Source organism: Fringilla coelebs, assembly GCF_963513975.1.
Source record: "Fringilla coelebs genome assembly, chromosome: 6".
In the NCBI taxonomy this organism is placed as follows: domain Eukaryota; kingdom Metazoa; phylum Chordata; class Aves; order Passeriformes; family Fringillidae; genus Fringilla; species Fringilla coelebs.
Window position 1 is genome coordinate 33,049,353 of NC_140034.1, and position 23,517 is coordinate 33,072,869.

General features: G+C 44.4%; 3 protein-coding genes across 3 annotated transcripts in view; 2 read left to right on the top strand and 1 right to left on the bottom strand.

Annotated features, from left to right (window-relative positions):
- The window catches only part of ZFYVE26 (zinc finger FYVE-type containing 26), a 47,128-nt gene extending 44,461 nt beyond the window's left edge, over positions 1-2,667 (top strand). The window contains exon 41 of the mRNA XM_084208436.1: positions 342-2,667. Within this exon, the coding sequence (XP_084064562.1) occupies positions 342-551 (210 nt within the window). The 3' untranslated portion in view covers positions 552-2,667. The remainder of the gene's footprint in view (positions 1-341) is intronic.
- Positions 2,668-4,916: 2,249 nt separating this feature from the next.
- On the bottom strand, positions 4,917-11,814 carry LOC311154931 (retinol dehydrogenase 12-like). Its single transcript, XM_084207789.1, has 7 exons — positions 11,697-11,814; positions 10,964-11,082; positions 10,010-10,165; positions 9,624-9,728; positions 8,945-9,154; positions 6,972-7,161; positions 4,917-5,081 (listed from the first exon to the last, which is right to left on the bottom strand). Exons 1-7 carry the CDS (start codon positions 11,774-11,776, stop codon positions 4,979-4,981), a joined length of 963 nt encoding a protein of 320 aa, XP_084063915.1. The 5' UTR covers positions 11,777-11,814; the 3' UTR covers positions 4,917-4,978.
- Positions 11,815-12,373: 559 nt separating this feature from the next.
- On the top strand, positions 12,374-23,339 carry VTI1B (vesicle transport through interaction with t-SNAREs 1B). The gene is made up of 6 exons (XM_084208233.1): positions 12,374-12,506; positions 16,827-16,885; positions 18,524-18,715; positions 20,049-20,222; positions 22,093-22,154; positions 23,201-23,339. The coding sequence occupies exons 1-6, from the start codon at positions 12,392-12,394 to the stop codon at positions 23,295-23,297; spliced, it is 699 nt and encodes a 232-aa protein (XP_084064359.1). The 5' UTR covers positions 12,374-12,391; the 3' UTR covers positions 23,298-23,339.
- Positions 23,340-23,517: the final 178 nt, after the last annotated feature.

Below are 23,517 nucleotides of genomic sequence, written 5' to 3' on the forward strand. Positions count from 1 at the left end.
GTAAAATGGGAGTTGTTCTAGAGCCAGCAGTGGAAGAAAGGACAGATTCAGACTCTTTGCTATGAGGATGCTGTAATTAATGCACGAGATAGCAGTCCTGGGAGTAATTTCATGGTCATACAGTAAAGGAGTGTCTACAAGACACAAACTCAATAAAATACACCTGCTTGCCCATCTCTTTCACTGGGATCCGCTTCGTGCCATGCTGTGTTTGGTGATGTGGTGCTACTGCCTCGTGCAACACGCTTCTGAACTGGGTATTTCCCGTGAGTCCTTGCTTGAGCTTGTCCAGTTAGTTTGCTCCAGCTTTCTGACCAGGCTCTGCCTCCTGTCGTGCTCAGATCCAGGCCTACCTGCTGTGCAACAAGCTGCGCTCGGCGTACCTGGTGTCGGTGCGGCAGGAGAAGGCGCGGGCCGTGCAGCTCGTGCAGCGCGTGCGCCAGCTGGCCGACAGCAGCGGCGACCACGTCGTCAAGGCCATCTGTGCCCAGTGGCTCTCAGTGCACCAGCCCAAGGGGAGAAACCGGCTTCCACAGGGCACTAGGAAGTAATGTGTAACTGACATGTGCCATCCTACTGAAGGAGGAGACTTCAGGACAGCTCAGAGGTGTCTGCTTCGGCAGCCTCTAGGTAAAATGGAACTCTGTTGGCTGATGTCGGTGGCAAATGGATGCTGCTAACGTGCCTCTGGTGAAAGGAAGGGAACTAAGTTAAAAGTGCCAGTCCTGTATTTTGACAAACAGTCACTACCTCAGGGTGTTTTTTGGCTCTCTTTTTGATGGGGGGAGGGGGGCAGTTTCAAACTGAACAAGCAAGGATTTAGGTGTATGGAAGAGAGCACTTCTGTTTCTGGCTTGAGTTTTTGGATTTTGTTGGCTTTTAATTTTTGGGGGGGGTTGATATTTTTTGAAAAGCACTGGACTTAATAATATGTGTTTTATTTTAGATCCAGAAAACATATGTAGAGAGGACAGAAAAATTTTATCAACTCATTGTAGCCTAGAGTATAAAATTTTTGTGATGTTTCCTGAAAATTTTTCAAGATTGGAGAGTTCTTCTGTTTCAAAGACTAAAACTCAGATTTTTTTTTCAAGCCTCTAGACAAATCATTGTTACTTCTTTTTTATCACCCCCCCCCCCAACCCAGTACAATGTACCCAGGTTTTTTTAGTTTGTTTGAAAAGGTAGGAACCGATTCTTTTGACAGATTTGTACTTACCAGTCACACTGTGTAATGTGTGCCATAGATGTGGCACTTGGGCTAGTGCCAACTGAATGAATGAAGTTATAAAGGGCATATGCTGTAAGGGGAGTACAAAGGGAAAATAAGCCTTTAAATAGCTGAAAAATCATGTGCCTCTTTCTTTACTGCGGTAATACCCAATAAATCATTGTGATGCAGCTTTATGACTGAATAGTTGACAGTAAACTTCCACAGTTTTTCATCAGGTATGGCAAAGAATAAGGATAGAGCAAGCTGTGGCAAAATTAAACAGGTGGTCTGTATCCCTGTCACATAGGGATGTATTTATTTATTTATTATCAGAATAATTTGTCCCTGTGAAGTACAATAGAACACTGAACTGGACATGCCCTGTATTGATGGGTTTTGCTCTGGAAGTGTTAGGTTGATCCGTTTTATGAAAAAAAAGCAACAATCTTTGTGCAATGTCTGTGTTCAGGGAGGCTGAAAAAAAGTAGCTGCTTCTCTGCAACTAGTATTGGGACATGAGAAACTGGCAAAAATGTGTTAGACAGTAGTAGGACCTTCCAAAAAAAAAGAAAAAGAACAAAACATGGCACTCCTTATGAATTTGTGTTTGCTGTTTACATGTATTTCAGCACAAGAAGTAGGAAAACTAATTCACTTTCTTATTAAAAAGTTGTTTACATAAAAAAACCAACAGATTTTCTGAAGTGTAATGTAATTGTAAATAGTTTTAATGCATAAAATAATTGAGACTATGAAGTAAGAGTTTTGCACTATCCCCAAGGTCTCTATAATGAAAGAACAGACTTCCATGGTCTTGGAAAGGATTTGGTCCATCTTCTTCAGGGTTTCAAGAGCTGACACAAACACCTCTCTTCGGAGGTGCTCTGCTCTGCTCACTAGAGTAGAAGTGACCACATACAGCTTTCAGAATCCCCTGACCACAGATTTGCATTATCTCATTAGTGAGCAGTACTAATGAAAGCTTGTTTCCTTGGCCAGACTGACCTAGCTTTCCATCAGCTTACAGCCATCAGGCTAATCCTAAAACGTGACACTACCTATGGCTTCAGTCATTTTTAAATCTCTGGTGATGGGGAGGAGATTTTACTGTGTGTGGGTATTCAGATCTGCCTTGCTGTAATGTTGCTGTTCTGCTCATGTTCCTTCAGCTGCAGAGAGCACTGGGAGTGGAGTTTGCCATGCAGACCTGTCAGTTCCCTACCTGCCTTTCTTCCTGACCTCTTTGCACTGTACCTGATGCACTTTATATAGTGTTTGGTGTAATTTGATGTTCTTAACCTGGAATTGTAGGGATCTTTCTTGTACCAGCAGAACTGAAATTTTGACCCCGATTAATTACATTGTGTCATAAATAGTGCAATTATCAAGGGGCTTTGAATTTCTGAGCAGGAAAAAGGGATTGAATACTGCCAGTTTAAGACAATTTCTCTGTTACTGACCAAGGTTTGTTTACAACTAAAACAAAAATAAAGTATTATGACTGTTAATGTATTTTCAGTTTATTTTTTATCTCAGGAGAGCTAGGGTTCTCTTTCTAGAACGGCACTTTGCTTTTGGCTATGCTTAGTGGAGTAATTAGAAGGGGGGTAACTGTTCTTTCATGCCAAATTTACATGTTACTGAGTATCCTCAATATTTAGATCAACTGGAATGTCACATCTTTAGAATTCCCCCAGCAGCTAGGTAGCCTAGGTAGTTCAGCCTCATGCGTGTACTCAGTAATCCTCTTTAGGAAGCTTTGCAAGTTAATCTAACTCTCCCTTACAAGCCTCCCTTTGAGACAGCTAAATGAGCTTTAGTTTCCTCATTTTTTAGATCAGCTGAGAGGTATAAATTACTTGTTCAAGGTCAAAGAGAGTGGATGTATGTCTATGGACATGTTTATTTAATATGCCTTATGTTAAATCTACAATCAGACTTCTTTGAGAAGTGCATTGACCTGCAAGGGCAAAAATATTTCCCACCAGAGAAATATTTCACACTTTTCTGCTTTTTTTTTTTTAATGTTTTCTCTTGCTCCTGAAGTCACTTTAAAGATCAGAGAATGACACATAGAAAGCAAGCCAAGGCTCCAGAGGTAGGTAGCATTCTACTGCTACATTATATTTGTGGATTTAGCTTCATAATTGGGATGCTGCATAAAGAGGGAGGGGGAGGAAAAGTAGAGTGACAGGGAGAAACACAAAGGGACTTTTAAAAATGTTACCTGGACTGAATTCTCTGCATAAGTAAGGCAGGTGCTGATAACAGAAACACTAAGTAAAATGATTCAGCATTTCTGAAAGAAGACACGGGGTCCTGTTGTAAAAGGAAAATGGCTTTATTTAGGATTGCTCAGAGGTAGCACAGGACTGATCTGCATAGACAGCATCCAGACAGGAAGAATTAAAATTAGCATTGGTTTTCCAAAACTGGCAGTTGATCACAGTGGCGGGCTCATATGCAAGTCCAAAAACTTCCAGGCATTTTTTCAGAAGCAGAAGATAATCCTATGAACTGTGGCACTTGGTTTCTGACTGCTTAACTCTTTCAGAAATAATCTCTGATTACAGATTGCACTCCAGCAATTTGCACTCACATAGCACTGGAGTTCCAAGGGAGCAGTCCCAGCGCTGTGTGGCCTGAGCCCGCTGCTTTGTGGAAGTGCAAGCTGTGTGGTCCTGCACCGGCAGGCTGGCAGCCTTGGCTGGCAGCCAGTCACTGCCTGCCCCGTAACTGCTGGGCAGACAAACGCAAGGATTTCTGTGCAAGTCTTACCTTCCTGTCCTGGAGCCAGTTTGACCATAATACCAAGATAGTCCTGCCTCCTGCTTCAGCTATTTAGCTCTAGGAAGTTTGGTGTTATTTAAAGCTAAAGTCTCAGCTGAAGTTGTTTAATATTTTTTAACGTGGTTGAGATGTTCCTTATTCATTCTGCTCTATTTTCTAGGTTCTAAAGTCATTTAAAGTGCAGCTGGGGGGTTTACCATGACAACTTTTACACCGTCTTTGTTCAATGTTGATTTTTAAATTACTTGCCTGTGCACAATTGCAGCCCTCTTGCAGCTTTTAACCTCCTAGTCACCTGCACCAAAACCTGGGTTCCCGGAAGATTTGCCTTCCCAGTTAGCCTGCTGCAGTCAGTGGGTATTGAGGGCCACGATACCTCAGTGGCTGGGGTCCAGCTTCTTACAGAGAAAGTGATTTCATGTAAAAAACTTTACCTAATGCTTGGCACAAACAGGCCAGGACCTGTTTCTGTGTGCTAGACTATTTGTATTGCATAATTTTCCAGGAAGTCTAATATCCCAAAGTATTTTTGCTCTGCCAGTTCAGAGGGTAGGAACTGAAAGTAATCTCACAGATCATAAGTTTAGAGTCCTACCTTTTTACTATTGCTGTTAAGGAAAAAAAAACAACCAAACTTTATTTAAAGTAATTCCTTGTTAGTCCATAATCTAAACCTAAGATTGCAACCTCCCTTTCTATTCTAAAGCCAGAGACCCATAGCCTCGAGCTGCTGTGCGAGATAACAAGCACGTTGCTCCCTGCATTGGTGCTCTAATTCTCCAGCTAGGAAGAGGGAGTGATTGCTTACAAATCTCAATCCTTACGTGTAATATTCCAGAAATTCAAATTATGTTGCACCCATGGAGCCATCCTTAGGGCAGCTGAAGTATCAGTGTTCTACTCTTGAGGTCTCTCAGCAGTGCTGTTCCCTGGAGAAGCTTTGCTGGGCCCAGCCAGGGATACTCTTGGTGCTGCTCAGTCCCACTGGATGCCAAGGAGCTCACAGCTCACGCTCCAGAGCTTCTTTGCCGTCTCATCATCCCGACCTCGTGGAGATACATATGCTGGCTGGCAATCACTGTAAGAAAAACATTCTTTTAATTCTTTCAAGTCCAAGATCTCCATCTACATTAGGACACTGAAATGTCTGTGTTAAGATTAAGGAGTTGCTCTCTATCAGCCAGCTTAATTCAAGACTAGTTTAAGAACAGTGGGAGCTATTCAGCAAATGAGCAAGGGTTGGTGCTAAGCCACCATGAGAAAGATTTCTTTCCAACTAGCCAGGGAAGAATCTCTCCCAATGGCATCAAGAACTGGCAAGCAAGTGTAGCTCTGTCCTCTCAACTCCTGAAGAAACCTCACTAGTGTGCATTCTCATTAATACCACTAAAAAGGCACACAGACTCCAACCAAGCTCTTCAGGAGTGCATATCCTAAAAAACACTGCAAAAAAGTCACTCAGACAGCCCTTTATTCTAAACTATTTATCCCACTATATGCCCAAGAATAATACTGTAATAACCACGCATGGTTATCCCCTTTCCATTATCATCTGAACTGTGGCTCCTTTCTTCTCAGCTCCTCCAATCAGAAAGCACTCAGTCTGGAAAAGAGGTCCTGTGTGCTCAACTGCAATGCTGCAATAACTTGGGAGTTTAAAAGCACAGAAGAAATGGCATCTTGTAAGGTTTCCATTCAGCTCCGTGTTTATAGATGCAGTCTTTAATATTCCTAAAATGGCTGGTGGACTCCCACCTGTCTCACTGTGGTGTGCAAATTTTTTTCTTAATGTCTACACTTGTGTTTTACACTCTATGGCCTGGAAAGTAAAAAGGATTCTAGGCTAGTCCAGTTTAAATTGTGAAGTAGTGTTGAAACTTCTCAGTTCCCACCAGGTCCAAAACTCCCTTTTTTAAATGAGTTTAAATCCTACCAGTTTTCTGTACTTTGGGACATCAATGCTACATTTTTATCCCAAGACAGACAGCCAGGGAAGACTTAAGATGTCTATTTATATATTCAGGTCTGATTAAGATGGTACTAACTCCTAAATGAAGATTAGGCAATGTCATTACAGAGACTAATCTGGTCACAAATCACAAGAAGAAAGCTCTGCAAAGACACAATGGCTCCAACAGCATCCATGTGAGGGAGGAGAAAAAACACCCACGACTTTTCATATTTGTTCCCAAAAAACAATATTGTTACAGTGCTCTACAAGCAGTGGGAAGCTGGCAGACATATCTGTGGGAATCTGTTCAAATAGCAGTCTTCAAATATAGAATGATGATGACTTGAAACTGCTTTGGGCTGTGGTTTTGGTGATGGGAAAAGGAGAACAATGTAGGGTCCTGGAGTAAGTCAAAGAAGTCAAAAAATAACAGGTTTTGTAATGGGAGCTAAACAATACCATTTCCATGACAAACAGCCCAGCAAGAGTCCCTCCCAGCTGGTAGGTCTGTCACACTGGAGGATAAAGTTATTTGGTCACATGCCAGACTGGAAAATCTCACTTCCCTCAGCAGTGCCATCAGCTCTCCCAGCTCCCTGAGAGTACAGGCCTTTCTGCTCCAGTGGAGTAAAACTACGAAGGGAAATGAAGTGGTCTTCCCAGAACTGACTGAAGTGACCTAATTAACTACACAGTTTACTGAAAAGTGATTTTCCCAAGTGTTAGGCAGGTCAGCATTAGAGCTCTGAGCATGCAACAGCCAATCCTACACTTTTAGTACATTAATATTTCTAGCACTAAAGCGGATGCTATTGCATGAAGTGTTGCACAGGTCAGGTGTTTCTTCTAATATGATTGCAACAGACCTGGAAGGGGTCATGCTCTATTTGTCACCCTCAGTCTTACCAGACAGCCTCTTACCTGGTCCCTTCTTAATGAAGAATGACAATAAGTCCCATATTCCTCAGCCAACGAAATTGCCTTCCACAGACTATCACTTCATCAGCTTGCACCCACCTGAAATACTGTCCTGTCACAGACTCCAGCTCCTCAGCTACTGCACAGTAGATACTGGTCTGAGCTCCTTCGCAAGGCGTCTTCAAGAAGAAGGAGAATATCTTCCACAGCCAGGTCATTACAAACGAGTGCCGGACCAGATCAGAATAGACAGACCCGGGATGGAGAGCGTTTGCTGTGACTTTAGTGCCTATGGCAAAATAAAGTAGTCCAGGACAAATCTGCATGGATCAAAGTGTCTTTAAAAGAAGGATAATACACTCCTCAATTCTACCTGTAGATAGTCTCTAACTTAAAGGAGGAGTCCTTTAAGTAGCATTGGATACAGAGAGTAAGCGAAGTCCTCTGTAGTTACTGCATGCTGGATATGATGGATACACTTGACCTCTTAGCCAAATCAGCAGTAGTTTGGTACAGACTCCCAAGAAGGTAAAAGTGTGAGCTGTAAATGGGCCGGACATCCACAGAGGCCAGCGAGTATCAGTGCACATGCATTTGGAACACCCATCAGGTAGTTAACACAAGTAGCACATGACTTTTCCAATACTCTTCTATCAAGGAACAAATAAGGTTGTGGATGCACTGAATCTTGTGTACCTTTCCCACTGTTTGAATACAAGCCAGCTACTCCATTCCATAAATATTACAGCCTAAGCAAGCCTTCTGTGAGCTCTCCCTGCTAGGAGATATGACTGCAGGATGAGAGTCTTCCCTTGAGCTGGCTCACCTCTCAAGGCTCCTCAAGGCAGAGACCTTTCACCAACAGCAAACCTTTGGATGAGCCCAGCTGAACCTCAGCTCAAGCTGCAACGGGACTGCACAGCGTGTAACTCTCCCCTGGAGCAGAGATGCCTCTCAAGGTTTGAGATTTCTTACCTAAGCCTTCCTTAAGCAAGGCAGAGAGGCCCTTTGCTTGCAACAAATCCTTGGTAAGTGACTGATTGCTGAATTAATACTGAGGAAACATTACTAGTCCATGTAGCTACTCAATAATAATTATTATAAACTTTGTATAGACAATTCCATTACATACAAATTGTCCAAGTCTGAGACTCAGACTGGACCTAGGCTCCCTATAGGGTTCAAAAAGTATGGGAGACTATGCTGAGCCTCATGATTCAACAGGAGGGTCTTCCTTACACAGTCCTTAGTGAATCATTCAGTTTGCCTTTGTTTGTGTGTCTTCCATGTAAGTAACAGAGTGAACCTTGCCATCATACTTTGTTAAGTCACCCTTTTATGACATCAGGTTAAAAACACTTTTGCTAATACCTTTGATGGTGATCCTTGAAGCAGTTTAAATCATTCATCCATGGCACTGGAGCATCCTCTGCTCCCTTCTAAACACAGGAATCATTATGTGCCTTCTGCAAAACAAAGTGCTAGGGGGCCTGAGTGCTAAACCAGCAGCAGTTTCTAGCAGGCTTTTGAGAACACCTGCCTCTTTTGACTTACTCTAATAGTAATTTCCTGGGGAAGACAATCCTTCTGTTGTAGCGTCTTAAGTTTATGAACAGGAGTGAATGACAGGACTGTGACAGATGTTGTGACTTACAAGGTACTGTCTAATCTTATGCTTGTTCTATGGGCCACCAACCTTTAAGGCAGCTGAGTGTGCATTAGGTTTTCTATTGGAGACTGCAGTTGTGGCTCTGTTTGCAGCTTCCATCCACATACCACAACTGTCTGTGTGGATGCAGCTAGTGTTTTACAAGCACCACAGAAAAATCAGATAAATTCAACTGTGCCAAACTACTAAACTCCTCTACCCTGTAGAGGAGAGACAATCTGTGTTGTAAGTCTCCTGGTTCCACAGACAGGAGATATTTTCTTCCTGCCAAGAGCTCTCAGTGACATTTGCCTCAAACTATCCAATTTCTGCATAGACTATTTGCAGCCCTTTTTCAATCCACTCTGCCCATCCACGGTGCTCGGAAAGCCAAGCAAACACCCCGCCTGCCTCTGGAACTTGCCTTGCAGCCGCCTGGCCAGCTCCCGGGTGAAGAGCACATTCGCCAGTTTGCTGTGACAGTAAGCAAGGCCACGATTGTAGCTCTTCTCCCCATGGAGATCGTGGAAGCGGATTCGGCCTCCGTGATGAGCCAGTGAGGACACGTTCACGATGCGGGCTGGGGCACACTGCTTCAGACGCTCCAGCAACAGGAAGGTCAAGAGAAAATGACCTAGGGGGGAGACAAAAGGTCATCCCTCTAGGAAGGGGTCCCCTGCTTGCTCATGTGTGGTATCTTACTGCTGCCCTCATTTCAAGTCCAGGAAAAAGAAAATTTCTGTTAAATTCCCCCAAATTAACATCTACACTTTTTTGGGGCCTTCAAGTTCTGCTCCTCATCTTCAAAAAGCTGGAGCTGTCATATATTTCAAAATGTCCCAGGTAACATGTACAGATACTTAAACTGGATCAATGATACGCAATACACCGCATTGCATCTCCAGAACTCTGACTCTGGCCCTCCATCCTTCCTGTAAAAGGAAGAATGAGGAAGAGAGAATCTGACAGCAGGATTTTCCTTTGGCATTTTGCAACAGAAGTCGATGTTAGAAGAAGATGATGTTTAAGGGCAATTCCAACCCAAATAATTTGACGATTCTATGATTCCATATTGAGTGCAAACATGATTCCACTGGCCTTACCAAGATGATTGACTCCCAGCTGCATCTCAAAGCCATCAGCAGTCTTGGAGTAAGGGCATAACATTACCCCAGCATTATTAATGAGAATATGGAGTTCCTTCTCCTCTGTAAGAAACAACAGACATCCTTAAACAAGGAAACAGAGAATACAGACAAGAAGGTAGCACAAGTCACCCCTTGCTGTTTGACTTGCAGCCATATCACCTTAAAAAAGGATATGTTTCCTACCACAAACTAGCTCATGGCCTCTGACCAGCCCCTGCTATGAACCACAGTACCCAAGAGGTATAGAGACAAGAAGGGCAGGGATTTGGCAATGGTTAGAAGAACAGACAGCAGTCCTTAGCAAAATATTCTCACTAAAAATAAGAATCTAGAGACTGTACCTGCTAGAAATCTCTCAGCAAACTCCCGGATGGATTTCGTATCAGCCAAGTCCAGTTTTTTCACAATGACTTCCTGGTTCCCTGTCTCAGTTCGGATTTCACTGGCTGCTGCTTCTGCCTTTGCTGTGTCTCTGCAGGCAATAATTACCCTTGCACCTGCAAGGAGGGGAGGGGGGAACAACAGGAACAGGAACTGAGATCACAGGAGCACACTGGATGATCAAGGCTATGACAAGCAGCTGACCATGCCCAGCAATTACAAACAATATATTGTTTCTTTAGGGAACTAGCATCAGTCAGGGGGGTGGCTGGAAGAAACAAAGCCTTTCCACTCAAGTGTGAGTTATAGTCCTGCTGAAAGATGATTTCAGACCAGGCAAATGCAAATCTTAAGAGCCTCTGTCCATGTTCTCCCAGGTCAGGAGTGCATACAACAACACTGGTATGATAGGGTTGTTATCTGCCTCTATAATGGGAACATCAAACCAGGAGTACATAAAGGTGATGGATTCCAGCCAGAGTAATTTCTAAATGGATTGTGAACAGGTAGTTTAATCTTCTTACCAGTTAGCCAAATAACATTTACATCAAATTAGCTTGAAACATAACTAAAGCACAGTGGTGGACCTATGGCATTTCCCAGCTTCATACAAGCAGAGTCCAGGAACTTCCCCAGTCCTCTCAAATTAGTTGAAATGCAATGCATTTTCATGTCCCTAGGGCACATTTTTGGAGTCCAAGCATTGAAAACAGCTGAGGAACTGGGAACTTGCACCTCAGTGGTTACAGCCTCTGAAGGAACAGCACTTGGACTCATCTGGGGTAACTCTGGAATCCAGTTTACTTCAATATAAGCCTACAACACGTCTTCCTTAGGTCCAGGAAAGGGGTTACTGACACAAGGCACAGCCACTTCGGCTGCAGAGGGATGCCTGCTGACGAGACAGCACTTGCCTCTTCGCGCGAGGTCTCTGGCGGTCTCCTTCCCGATGCCTGTGTTGGCTCCTGTGATTATCACCACCTTCCCCTCCAGCCTTGCGGTCGACTTACACCGTCCTCCAGCGACATACCGCCTGCAAGAGGGGAGGCACCAGTCACTTCTGCCCCCTTAGCGGGCCCCGTCTGGGGCTGAGCACCCAGAATCTGGGGGTTCGCATCAACGCTCGGGCTCACCGCTGCGCCCTGGGCCTCAGGGAGCCACGGGCGCCCTCGTCTGAAGCCGCTGGTCACAACCCTGTCGCGACCGGGACACCGGCAACGCGCCCTCCAATCCCCCGCGCTTTCCCGAGCGCGGCCCCGCCCTCGGGCCCCGCCCGGTCCGTGCGTCATGTGGGACCACGGCTCCCATTGGCTGCTGCCGCGCGCCCCGGGGCCTTTTGGCCAATGGGCTGCGCCGCCGCGCCCTGAGGAGAACGCGGGCCCCGCCCTCTGTCGCGCCTCCGCGAGCGCGCCGGTGCCGGGACTGAGCCCGGGGAACGCGCCGGGAGGTGCCGGGGGTGAGCGAGCTCCGGCAGCGCCACCGAGGTGCTGGAGCTGGGCAGGCCGGAATAATTCCGACCCCAGCGCGGGCTGCAGAACGGGATTCCCGCTGTTCGCACTCTCGCCACACACACACAGACACACACGGGCGCCGCTCTGAGGGGCTGAACGTACGCGAAGGGCAGGGGCTGCGCTCGGTAAGACGCACCTGATGTAGGGCGCTGCCACGAAAAGAAAGACGGGGACGGAGACGGCGGCGCCCAGCGCGGCTTCCCAGCAGTTGAGCATCGCTGCCGCCAGCTACCCGCGCACGGCCAGCGCACGGCCAGCGCACGGCTCCCGGCAGCCCCGCCCGCCCCTTTGGATCCGCCTCCGCCCCTCCCGCCTTGGCCTCGCCCACAACCGTACCGCCACACCTCCACTACCGGGCCGCGCCCCCGCCGGAGCACCTGCGGGTGCGCCAGCAGCCCTCTGCTTTTTACTCCGACCTGGGTCCCTCAGAACATTCTGAAACGCGCTCCTCAGTTAAGGAGCCGAGAAATGTCTGCAGAGACAGCGCAGCGGCGGCTGTCGGCAGTGGCGTTTAAACATATTTCTACAACTCCACGCCGAGGTTCACGTCATTAACCCCGGCAAGGGGCATCCAACCATGTACACGTGGGCAGGCTCCCAGGCCTGGGAGCAGCGCGGCGGCGACGGGTCACGCCGGTACCGGGGAGCCCCGGGGTCGCACCGGCGCTGCCGGCCCAGGGCGCTCCGTGGCGGCGGCGGACGAGCGCCCTCGCGCGGGGCGGGCACGGCCGCCTCCCCTGGACTACAGCTCCCAGCAGGCAGTGCGCGAGGCGGCCCCGGCGGCGGAAGCGCCGTGCCGGGCAGGGCCGGGGGCGCGGGGGCTGTGCGGCCATGGCGGGTCGTGGATCCGCGTCCTCGGAGCACCTGGAGCGGCTGCACGAGATCTTCCGCGGGCTGCACGGAGACTTGCGGGGCGTCCCCGAGCGGCTGCGGGGCAGCGCGGCCGGTGAGGCTGGGAGGGGGAGTGGACGTCCCTCGGGGCACGGGCGGGGCCGCGGAGGCGCCCCGGCGGCTGCGGGGCCGTGGCAGGAGTGTTGGGGCGCTTCTCGTTAGACAGGCGTGTTTGAGCAGCTGGGAAGGCGGTGTCCCTTCAAGACTTTGGGGGGTAGCGGGGGGCTTTGCAGTTGTAGGGACTGGGGACGTCGCTTCTGGGAGGCGCTTGCTGGGAGGACGCGGGTGGCTCTGCCGTGTGTTGTTTTCAGCTGCTGCCGGGTCCTGGTGGCTTTGCAGGTGTGTGGCTTCACTCCCCTGGAGCTCCTCTGCTCTGGCAAATTTCATCTCCGCTGGCAAGCAGTGCTGTGCTAGGTTCACAGCATCAGTCTCTGAGGAGGAGTTGTTATTTGGATGCTATTTCACGCTGTTTCTATTTGAACTGGAGAACAGGAGGCTCAGGGGTCACCTCCTCGCTCTCCACAACCGCCTGAAAGGAGGCGCCAGCCAGGTGCGGGTCGGCCCCTTCTCCCGAGCAACCAGGGACGGACAAGAGTCTGTCAGTCTTAAGCTGCACCAGGAGAAGTTAAAGTTGGACATTAGGAAGAATTTCTTCCCTAAAAGCATGATTAGACACTGGAATGAGCTGCCCAGAGAGGTGGTGGAGTCACCCTCCATGGAGGTGTTTAAGGAAAGACTGGATGTGGCACTCAGTGCCGTGGTCTAGTTGACAAGGTTGTGTTAGGTCAGGTTGGACTTCATGACTGCAAAGGTCTTTTCCAGCCTAATTGATTCTCTGGTTCTGTAACAACCGCAGTGCTTTGGGGGTTTGGGGTTCTCGTCCCCCCTTTTCTTAATTTGCTATGTTGGATTCACATTTAAAACCTCATTGGCAGAAAAAGAAGTAGTTTTTATTGTCAGAACTTCCCAGAAGCATCTGTAGATTTGTTGGAGAATGTTTGCATTTTAAATGACTGTTTTAAAAGTCTGGTTTGTGCACTATGTACTCACAAAATAGAGAAAACCTATCATTCTAGCCACACTAAGTTGTATTAGAAGCACAGCCTGGTTTTACAGGTATTCTTTATACCACACTGGTGGATAAAATGCTCTGACAGAACACTCCTCTGTAAGGATCTGTGCTTCTGATTCAGTCCTTGATACTTGGCAGTGTCTGAGAACGAGAAAGGGAAGCAATGTGACAAGGAGAATTTTGCCAGTGACGTTGAATGCCTCTGATTGAACCCTTCCCATGAGAAACATAATCCATGGCTGTCATGAGCTGCTGTATTTCAGCTCAGGTTTTGTACCCCAGTGATGGGCAAGGGCTGTCAGCCACGTGTTCATTCTCCCACAATTGATCAGTTTCGTGTAAAGTCATAAAGGCATTTTGTTAAGAATATACCAGTCTGCACAGAGCATGAAACACTTAACATCCTGTTTCTTAGCTGGCTTTCTGTTTAATAATGAGTTAAATTCAGGGTCAGTCCTTGTCATCAGCATTTCCAGGAAGTTTGGTACAAGGATAAAAAAACTTAAAAGAAGCAATATCTTTTCTGATAGAAATCCTTATTTTCCTATAGAAATGAGCATGATCAGTTTCTTGGTGAAGTAAAACTGTCAGGTCTCCTTGACACTGTGGTAGTCATGAGCAATGAAGTCTAAGCCATGGGCTTAAGTGGAGTATTTAAAAGCAGCTGTTTTTGCAATACCTGGGATTTTTTTTCAATAGATTGCAAATAATTGCAAGTCGAATTTGCTAAAGAATGCTAAAGAATTTTAATACAACTGTTCTATTCTTTAATATTTTTTTGCTGCAAAAATCCTGGCTCTATTTTTTGAAAGTGTTTCTAAGAGAGTTTAATATTTAGGAATTTGTCTGGTAGAGCCACTGTCCTGATGTTCTTTGTTTGCTTCTTGTACTTAGGAGGAGAGGAATATATATTTATTTTTCAAGTTATCTGATCCTGAAATATTCAGGAGGTGATAAAAGAGACCTTGGAATACTCTTTTAAAACAATTCGCATGCTCCAAAAGCAACACAAAACCTGTAGTCCTTGGGACGCCTTTCAGGGGAAGAGGTTTGGAAATGCTGTTTCACTCTATATAAACGAGATGGTAAAAGGGAAACAGCCTGGATAAGTTTCAGATCATGTATCTCCCTCTACATGAATTCAGTTAGCTGTACTTTCCAGCTGAATCTCTTTCTAACCAGTTGGAAGTAAATCAGTGAAATGTTGATGAGCATGTGGGTAAAGCTGCCGTGGGAGAGGCAGCGCTGCAGCATTTTAGAGTTCTGTCCGTGTGCTTTGAGTTGTGGTTCAATGCAGAGCGACACCAGGTGAGTGTCTTGGTGTATTTTGGTGCTTCTGGATACCAGCCAGACCCAGTAGAACGTTTTCAAGCCACGTTGTTGGATTTCTTGTTGGCCTGTAGGAAAAATGGTCTCAAGCTATTGCTGCTTGGCTTACCTAAACCATTCCATGCCTTTTGGAAGCTGGCATTTCTTTGGCTGCAAGCTTTTAAGTGCAGCATCTGATTAGTCTGCACAGGAGAAACAAAGCAGGGAAATGCTGCTTTTCCAGATCTGTGATGGGTTTCCATGACTTTGAAGCAGCAGAGTGGGTTTAAGAGGGCACTGCTTGAATCAGATTAGGGAAATGACCTGTATGAAACAAATTACTGACTTCCAAAGGCTGTTTTTCCACAGTTCACGTCCACAATTTCACTTGTAACCCAGCTACACAAACAATGGCATCAGCATAAATATATATGGTGGCAAATCATGGAGGAAGTTGAGGAGAGTCTATTTAAGAACCTGTTAAGTCAGCATTTCCTCCTGAATAAATTTGGATGTGAAACTGCATTTCCTGATACCAGCTGATGTGTAATATATTAACAGTCATGATGTAGCTTAGTCTGTAATAATTCTGTGTGCTACATGAGACCACAGCTGCTTCTTTAGAAGATGGGTTTTAGTTCTGTCTTAAGTTCTCCACAGTTCAAATTTTGGGGATTAATCTGAATTTGAGCTGAGAAGGAAACCATCCAACACGCCTAAGCTGTAGATGTGAGAGGAGCTATATACCAATGTTCTGAACGTGCCAAGTTTTTTCTTATCTTCTGTTGAGATCTCAGTGGTTTAAAAGCTACTTCTTTTGCAGAGGACTGTGCTTACCAAAAAGCATTATCAAGTGAGTTTTTACTGCAATGATGTTTTTATAATGTTGTGTGTAATTTTGTCTTTAATCAAATTGGAGGAGTTTTACCAAGATGGCAGTCTACATTTTCTGCTGCCTAGAATTTTGTTTAAGATTGAATAATACTCTTTTGAGAGAGGTGAATTAAGCTAGGTGCATAGTTATCAGATTTCTGGTAGAAATTCTGATAGAATTTGGTTTTGTTTGCAGTACTCTACAACAGCCATCTGGTGTTCATCTTCAGCGCTTTTGCAAAATATTACAGAACGTGTGGTTTTGCTCAGTTGAGCTAAGGAAAGTTTTGGAGTTAGACTTTCATTGATGGTGAATGTTAGAGAGATGTGATAGTTTTTTAACACATGAAAAATACCATGCCTTAAGGTTTTGTTTAAGAATAGAGTAACGGCAGTGAAACCCATTCTTTGGTCTCTAAAGCCCTAGGTACACAGATCTGGGTAAATTGCTGTCTCAAACAACTGAAATGCCTGGTGTTGTTGGCTGATTCAAACAACTCATGTCATTCCACAAGAGGGAAGCGTTTGGGCTTTAGTGTGTGAACCTGAGGTCATACCTTGGTGGCATCTTTTATCTCATAGAACTCTGGAATGCTTATCCTATGTGCTTAGGTCCTTTATGACCACAGGAATGCAGAGTGCCGGATCTGGCAGGACCTTCAGGGCTCACTTGAGAATGTAGATTGACCTGATGTTCTGTTCAAATCCAAATTATAGTTTCAGCCTTCAGTAATCTTGCCAAGTGTTTCCAAAAAATGAGAAATATATTTATGAGCTCTTTACCAATGTGTCTTCTTTGCTGTTCTTTCACACTAAATATTTTTCAACATGCAAATCTGTCAGTGGACATTGAAGGACAGTAGGTCAGAAAAATATTTGAACAATTACTTCTTCTGTCTGCCAGAGGCAGTATCCAGCATTTGGAAGAACAATTTCTGCTCTCTTGCCCACTCCCATCTGAAAAGTTGTCATAAGAACAAGCTGTTCCCATTTGAGATAAATTTTGACCTGGTGCTCTGCAGCCAGCCGTCTGTGGCAGCTTCCTTGTTTTTAATGGATTGAGTTGGAGCTCTGTTGTCATTTCTCTATAGTTTATCTGGCATACTGCTTTTACTTTCCCAGAGGAGAAGAAAAAACTGCTTCGAGAATTCGATGAGAAGCAGCGTGAAGCCAACGAGACGGTGAGTGTGAGGCTTCCAGCCTTCCTAATGGTTGGAAGACTGCTGCCTTAAAAAGGACAGCACTTACAAATGTTACTTTTTTATGGATCCTATTCTGGCAGGCAGGAGTCTATGTTTTTTATTGTTTGATGATTGATCTGATAGGTGTGTCTGTGTTTGTTAAGACTGTTGTATATACTTATATGGATACATAAATATAGACACATATTCTTACATGTTTTTTGAGGGGTTTTTGAATGCTCAGTTTTGATAACTGCCTTCACTTTGTTGAAAAAAGTAGAGTGGTGGAGGTGCAATTAAAATTGCTGGGGGTTTTAGGGCAGGCATGTAGACAATCTGCTGCTGGGGTTTTTTTATCACCCTGCTGTCTTTTTTCATGTTGGTCTTAGCCTGTCTGATCTTTCTGTAGTAGTGTATAGGCTTGCTGGACAGCAGGTGATATGGAACAGCACCAAAAAAGCCATGTGACTCGTCTTTTAAAACAAGACATTATGATTTAATTTTTCTTTTCATATTTCAGTGTGCAGTTTGTTAGGTTGTGTTTTAGTCACAGCTGAACATGATGCTTTCTTTCTCTAACTTACTGGGGTTTATTGACTGGTGCCTCTAGGTGATGTATGAGATATGGAGCTCCTACTGTGAGAGAGCTGTATGCACATGTTGGCATACAGCTTTAAGCATTTTAAATTTGTTACAGCTGTCACTAGAAATTGATGTGAAAATTCATGCATTCAGAATCTCGGGGCTTGCAGATTGTAACTCCAGTTGCCAAGCCTGAATGTTCAGAGCATGGATTTAGTACTGTGCCTACCCATGCAATAGATCTGAATGAGGAGATGGCTGAGGTACTCAATATCTTGTTTACATCAGTCTTGAATGGTAACCTCTTTTCCCACATCTCTTGGGTTAGTGGACTGCCATGCCAGGACCATGGGAGCAAATTCCTTCCTTTAGGGGATGACCAGGTTCATGAGCACATGAGAAACTTGAACATACCTACATCTATGGGACCTGATGAGATATATCCCAGAGTCCTGAGGGAATTGGCTGATGTAGTTGCTGAGCTACTGTCCATGGCATTTGAAAAAGTCATAACAGTCAAGTGATGTCCCAGGTGATGCCCCACCCTGGCAACAGAGTGATGTCCCTGGATGCCCTATCCCTGGAAGCATTCAAGGACAGTACTCAACCTGGTCTAGTGGAAGGTGTCCTTACCCATGGCAGGAGTGTTGGAACGAGGTAGTCTTTAAGGTCTCTTCCAAACCAAACCATCCTATGATCCTGTCTCTGTTGCACAGATGTAATAGAAAGCTGATACCCATCCTATAAATGCTTAAACTATAAGAAAGTGAGAATTGCAAATCTTGAAATTTAGAGTGATATTTTAGGGGGAAAAAATCAAGCATTTAAGCTTGGAAATTTTTTTTTATTGCAGCATTGTGTATCTGAAAATGCATATGGGCTCAACAGCATTGGGTAGCGTGATGTACTAGATGGGGTGTGGGGTCTAGGGTTATCCCCCTCAGCCAGTCCAAGACAAACATGTGAATCCTTTCATCTGGTGCTGATTTTTGAGTATGGCTGCTGCTCAGAATAGATTTGGTGCTTTAAGAATAAACATGCTTTCTTTTGTTAAAGCTGCGGGAAATGGAGGAAGAGCTGAAGTATGCTCCTGTGCCTTTCCGCAACCAAATGATGAGCAAAATCCGAGCCTACAGAAGAGACCTGTCCATGTTCCAGAGGGAGATAAGAAGCACAGATTTGGGGTTGGGCCGTGGAAACCAAGGCGATACAAAATATGGAATCTTTGCCACAGAAAATGAACAGAGTGTAAGGATTAGATGTAAATTTTATTTAACTGCGCTGTGATTGTGCAAGAGTAGTATCGCAGATGCATTGTTTACAGTGCTTCTACTTTAAGCCACCTCTGTGCTTTTATAACTCCCTGTATATCTCTCTGCATGTAACATGAATATCTCAGGGAGGGGAAAGAACACCTGGAACTCAGAGGAGAGCTTTTCTGTTCTAAAACAAAGATAGGAAGTAATCAAAATGGAACTCATTGAAAGACTTGTGGTTAGTAATTTGCGCAACGTTCTGTACCGAAACTCTTCATTTAATCATTCCACAGGTTTCCCTTCCTGCAGAAGGGACAACACAGAAGTGATGCTATTTAATGAAAAAAAAGTTAACTCACCCAGTTCTATTCTCCAAAACTAGCAAAGTGTGAATCATGCATTGTATAGGTTCTTTGGTAGAATTATCTTCTAAGCGATTTTAGTGTAAATAATTTCAAGAAAATGTAAGGATTTTTCCTCTAGCACTTTTTTCACTATGGTTTTGCTGCTGCAATGCAAAAAGTACACCAATTTCCTGTTTACCAGATAGGCTTAGAGATATCTGAGGTAGTGAGACTGAATCCCCTTACTGTCTTCAAGGTGCTGTCATGTGTACAGAAAGTTCATGGAGGTGGGCGTTTCATTTTTCTGCCTTAGATGAGGCCAGTTTTGAGGGGGGTTCTTTGCTTAGTATTTCCTTCTGCTGCAGCTTGGGAAATTTTTGCATTTGATTCCTCCTGACTGATTACTCTAAAACCTGAGAGCAGAGTGATAGATTAGACTTTCTGAAGCTTAAGAAAACGCTTTATTTTGAGCTACCTTCTGACCCCAAGGTCAGCAAACATTCCTTATCCTCTAGACCAGGCTACTGGCATGAAAAGAGGATCTTTGTTACTTAGCAGTCCATCTGTTAGTGCTGTTTGTTCCTAATCCTTTTGACTGTAAACTCTTAAAGATTTCCCTGGCAACCAATTGTGAATCAAAAATAAGGCTGACTTTAGATGTGAATGGAAGTAAAAGTTAGCATCTGGAAAAGAAAGGTACTATTTTCATGTAAATGTTCTTTGATGGAAAAGTAAATTGTTACAAAGACAGTTTTTTGGAACTGTTTTAACTCTTCAGTTCTGTATCCTTTTTAAAGATTTAACCAGATTTGGTCATAATCTTACAAGGCTCGGCCAAAATTAACTGGGCTGCATCAGTTGACATACGAAATATGTAGAGCTAATACAAATGGATGGCCTGTGGAGTCACATTCTAACTTTTTAATGTCACAAGCTTAATGCTTCTTTGTGCCTAATAGTTAAGCATCCATTATTTTTCAGACTAACCTGCAGTCACAGAGGGTGCTGCTTCTCCAGGGCACAGACAGTCTGAACCGAGCCAGCGAAAGCATCGAGCGTTCGCACCGAATCGCGGCTGAAACCGACCAGATTGGCACGGATATCATCGAGGAGCTCGGGGAGCAGCGGGAGCAACTGGAACGCACCAAGAGCAGGGTGAGCAGGAAACTGGGCATTGCTTTGAAACAATCTGCTGTTACTTAGTGGGAACTGTATTGCTTTCAGGGACCTTCGTAGGCATAGTCATCCGATTGGATATCTCTACAGACCAAATTCAGGCTGCCGCATTTCTATTTGTTCTCATAAAAGAAAAACTACTGTACAAGGGTCCAAAGCCCTTGTGATCAAATGTCTGCTGCTGTGTCTGTGCAAGATGGGAGATTAGACCTATAGATCTGCTAGAAAAAATAGCATTACTGAACAACTTGCAGATTAGAAGGAGTTGCCTTGTGACTAGATTGCTAGTTAAAGTAAAGATTTTGGAAGCAGTCAGCAAGTTTTTGTAATGAAATTAAATTTAGTAGAAGAGTAATTACTTAATTACTAGCTTTCCAATACTTGCAGGGAGGGAGAAAATGTCAGACGTGTATTCCTCATCCTTGGTTCAAGAAGCTCTGCTTCTGCCATGAAAGACTTCAAAAACTAGTTCAGTTGTTTTGTTTATACACGTATGCAAAACTGACAGTTTGATTTTTGAACTAATAAACTGATGGGATTTTCTGTGTGTGCAAGGGATCCCGAGTGTAAAGCTTTTTAGGTGAGTGACTTCAGGGGACACAAAGTTTGGCAAATAAGCCCACTCAGCCAAAACAAAAAGCATACCCCTGCTTTTGGGAGTTCTTTCTACTCATTGCAACAAAGCCTGTAGCTTTTTCATTTAAGTAGTTCTGTAATTTCAGTCAGAATTTGATTTGTCCTGTTCCAAAATTTGGGTTAGAAAGCAGGAAAGGAAATTGATTTTAAGATTTGTAGGTATAGTTTTTGTCCTTCAGCTAATATAAAGTATTACAGTCCTTCAGGCATCACAGTCTCTCAAGAGATCATTCATCGAAGCATAGAATTGTTTAGGTTGGAAAAGGCCTCAAAGATCATTGAGTCCAACTGTTAACCCATCACTGCTGTGTTCATCACTAAACAGGGACTGTGACTTCTGTTGTGAACCTCTTGGGCAATGAATTGTGGAATTGTGTGAATCACACATTCCACCTGGAAGTAGACTCTTCCCAGCTTTGTCCAGTCCATCTCAGTGCAAAGAAACATACAAGCGGCTTTGCAGTTGAGGGCAGTATGTTAAACTATTGTGGAATTGTGCAGGCATGTGTCTGTCATACAAGTGACCTGGCTTACTCTTCACTTCCCTAGAATGTTTGGAAATGGAATAGTGAAATCTTACCTGGAGACCAGTGGCCATGCATCATGAATCATGTCTGTGAAGCAGCAGCTTTTTTAGTTGTCTAACCTCACTTCACTGCATGTTTCTTAATAGCTGACTGGGTATGCTGGGCAGTTCATTTCTGGGTTCAATACAAAGCTGAAATGGTTTATCCATTAACAGCTCAGAGCTTGTACCCACTGGGTCACTTAGACCTCTGAGTGCTACACAGTCCTTTCTTTGATAGAGCTTGAGCAGCATTTCAAACACTTTGATGTGCACTGGGGTGAACACATCGGTATCACTTTCTTCTGGAGTTAACAGAAATGAAACTTAATGAAAGCAGTTAATACCACTTTTCTGATATTTGTATATTAATTAAAGAGGCAGAAAATGGTCTCAAATTGCATTTCTTTGTATGTATCTAAGGGAAAGTATACAGAAAAGTCTTAATTTCTCCTTGGAAAAGAGGAAATGCTTCCAGCTGCTGTTGTGGGTAGAAAACAATGCTGTGTGTCAGTTTTGAGAGGACATGGTCATCCTGTCCTGTAATTCATTGCGGCATTTCAACACTAGTTGTTTTCACATTCCAGTCACCTTTTCAGGGTTGATATGTGCTTGTTTAACTGACAAGTAACTTCTGTCTCTCCTCAGTTGGTGAATACAAGTGAGAACTTGAGCAAGAGTCGCAAGATTCTACGCTCGATGTCTCGGAGGTGAGTGGTGTGACTGACAGCAGGTTGGGCTACTGGTGCCTGCTGGGTTTAGGGGAAAAAAAGTATGTCATCTGGGACTGCAGGGAGGTTTTAGGCAATGTGTAAACAGAATGTGTGCCCACATGCAGATGCTAATTTGTGTGGTTTCCTCTCTGGTAATTGCTTAATGGAGTACAGGCTGTTGAACAGCACTGAATGTGTGCTGTTTGGTCAGGATGATGTGGGGTCTTTAACCATCCAGACCATGGTGAGGACAGAAGCAAGTTACAGTGACTTGGTCATGGTGCCTTCAGATGCCACTCATTCAGGCTGGGAAAAGCTGTGCCATAAATCACTGCATCATCGGGTGAGTTAGATGCTTGATGACACGGACTAATCTGTTTAGTCCACACCAATGCCCTGGAGCAGTTAGTCCTAGGCTGGCCCATGAGACACTCTGAGCTGGACCATGTACTGTTTTGATGGCTAAAACCTTGGCTTCTTAAGTGGAGTTGCACTTTAGCTATATTGTTTAATTAGCCTTGAAAACACAGTTCATAGATTGTATTCCCAGCAGGTACTTATCTCCTCACAACCTTTCCTTTATGCCCATTACCAAAGGAAGTTGTGATAACTGTCTAGTTTTCAGTAGTAAAAGTACTTTATTATTTTGAGATTTTAGCTTTCCTTCAGCAACATAGTTCCAAATAAAAGCACCACCATGAGGGTTTTTTAGCACAGGACTTCAGGTATTGTTTTCCTCTTTGCTTGATTGAAGGAGTAGGCACATATAGGGCAAAGATCTGCCTTCTATGGGACAGAGGAAGAGGACCAGAACTGCTACTGCTGAAATAGGAAATTCAAACAGGATTTCCAGGAAAACAGGAGTAGTGAATGATTGAGTTTGGCCCTTTCTGCTTGCTAAGAGCTTTTTGAAAAGCACAGTATGATCTCGCTGAAACAGGGAAGGGGAAGATGGGGATCTGGATCTAGAATATGCTTTCATAAACAAGCTGGGGGAAAAAAAAAAAAAACCAACCCTTGGATTTTTATTTTTTTAACTCTAGAATAGCCACAAATAAATTGCTGCTGTCAATTATCATCATTCTGGAACTGGCCATCCTAGGAGGTGTGGTCTACTTCAAGTTCTTTCGCAAGAAATGAACCTTCATGACCAAGATGAGCTTTTCCACTGATGAGAAATAGGATGGGCTGTCTGCTCCCTTTGACTGTCTGAGGGTTGAACTCACTCATGAGACAGCAAATTCAACTGAAACTGTACTGACACTTGAAAGACAGAGAATGGGAGTAAAAAGAAACAGGCTTGAACTACTGGTAAGATTAATAAGAAGGTAATAAATATTTTATTGTCTCATTTTGTATA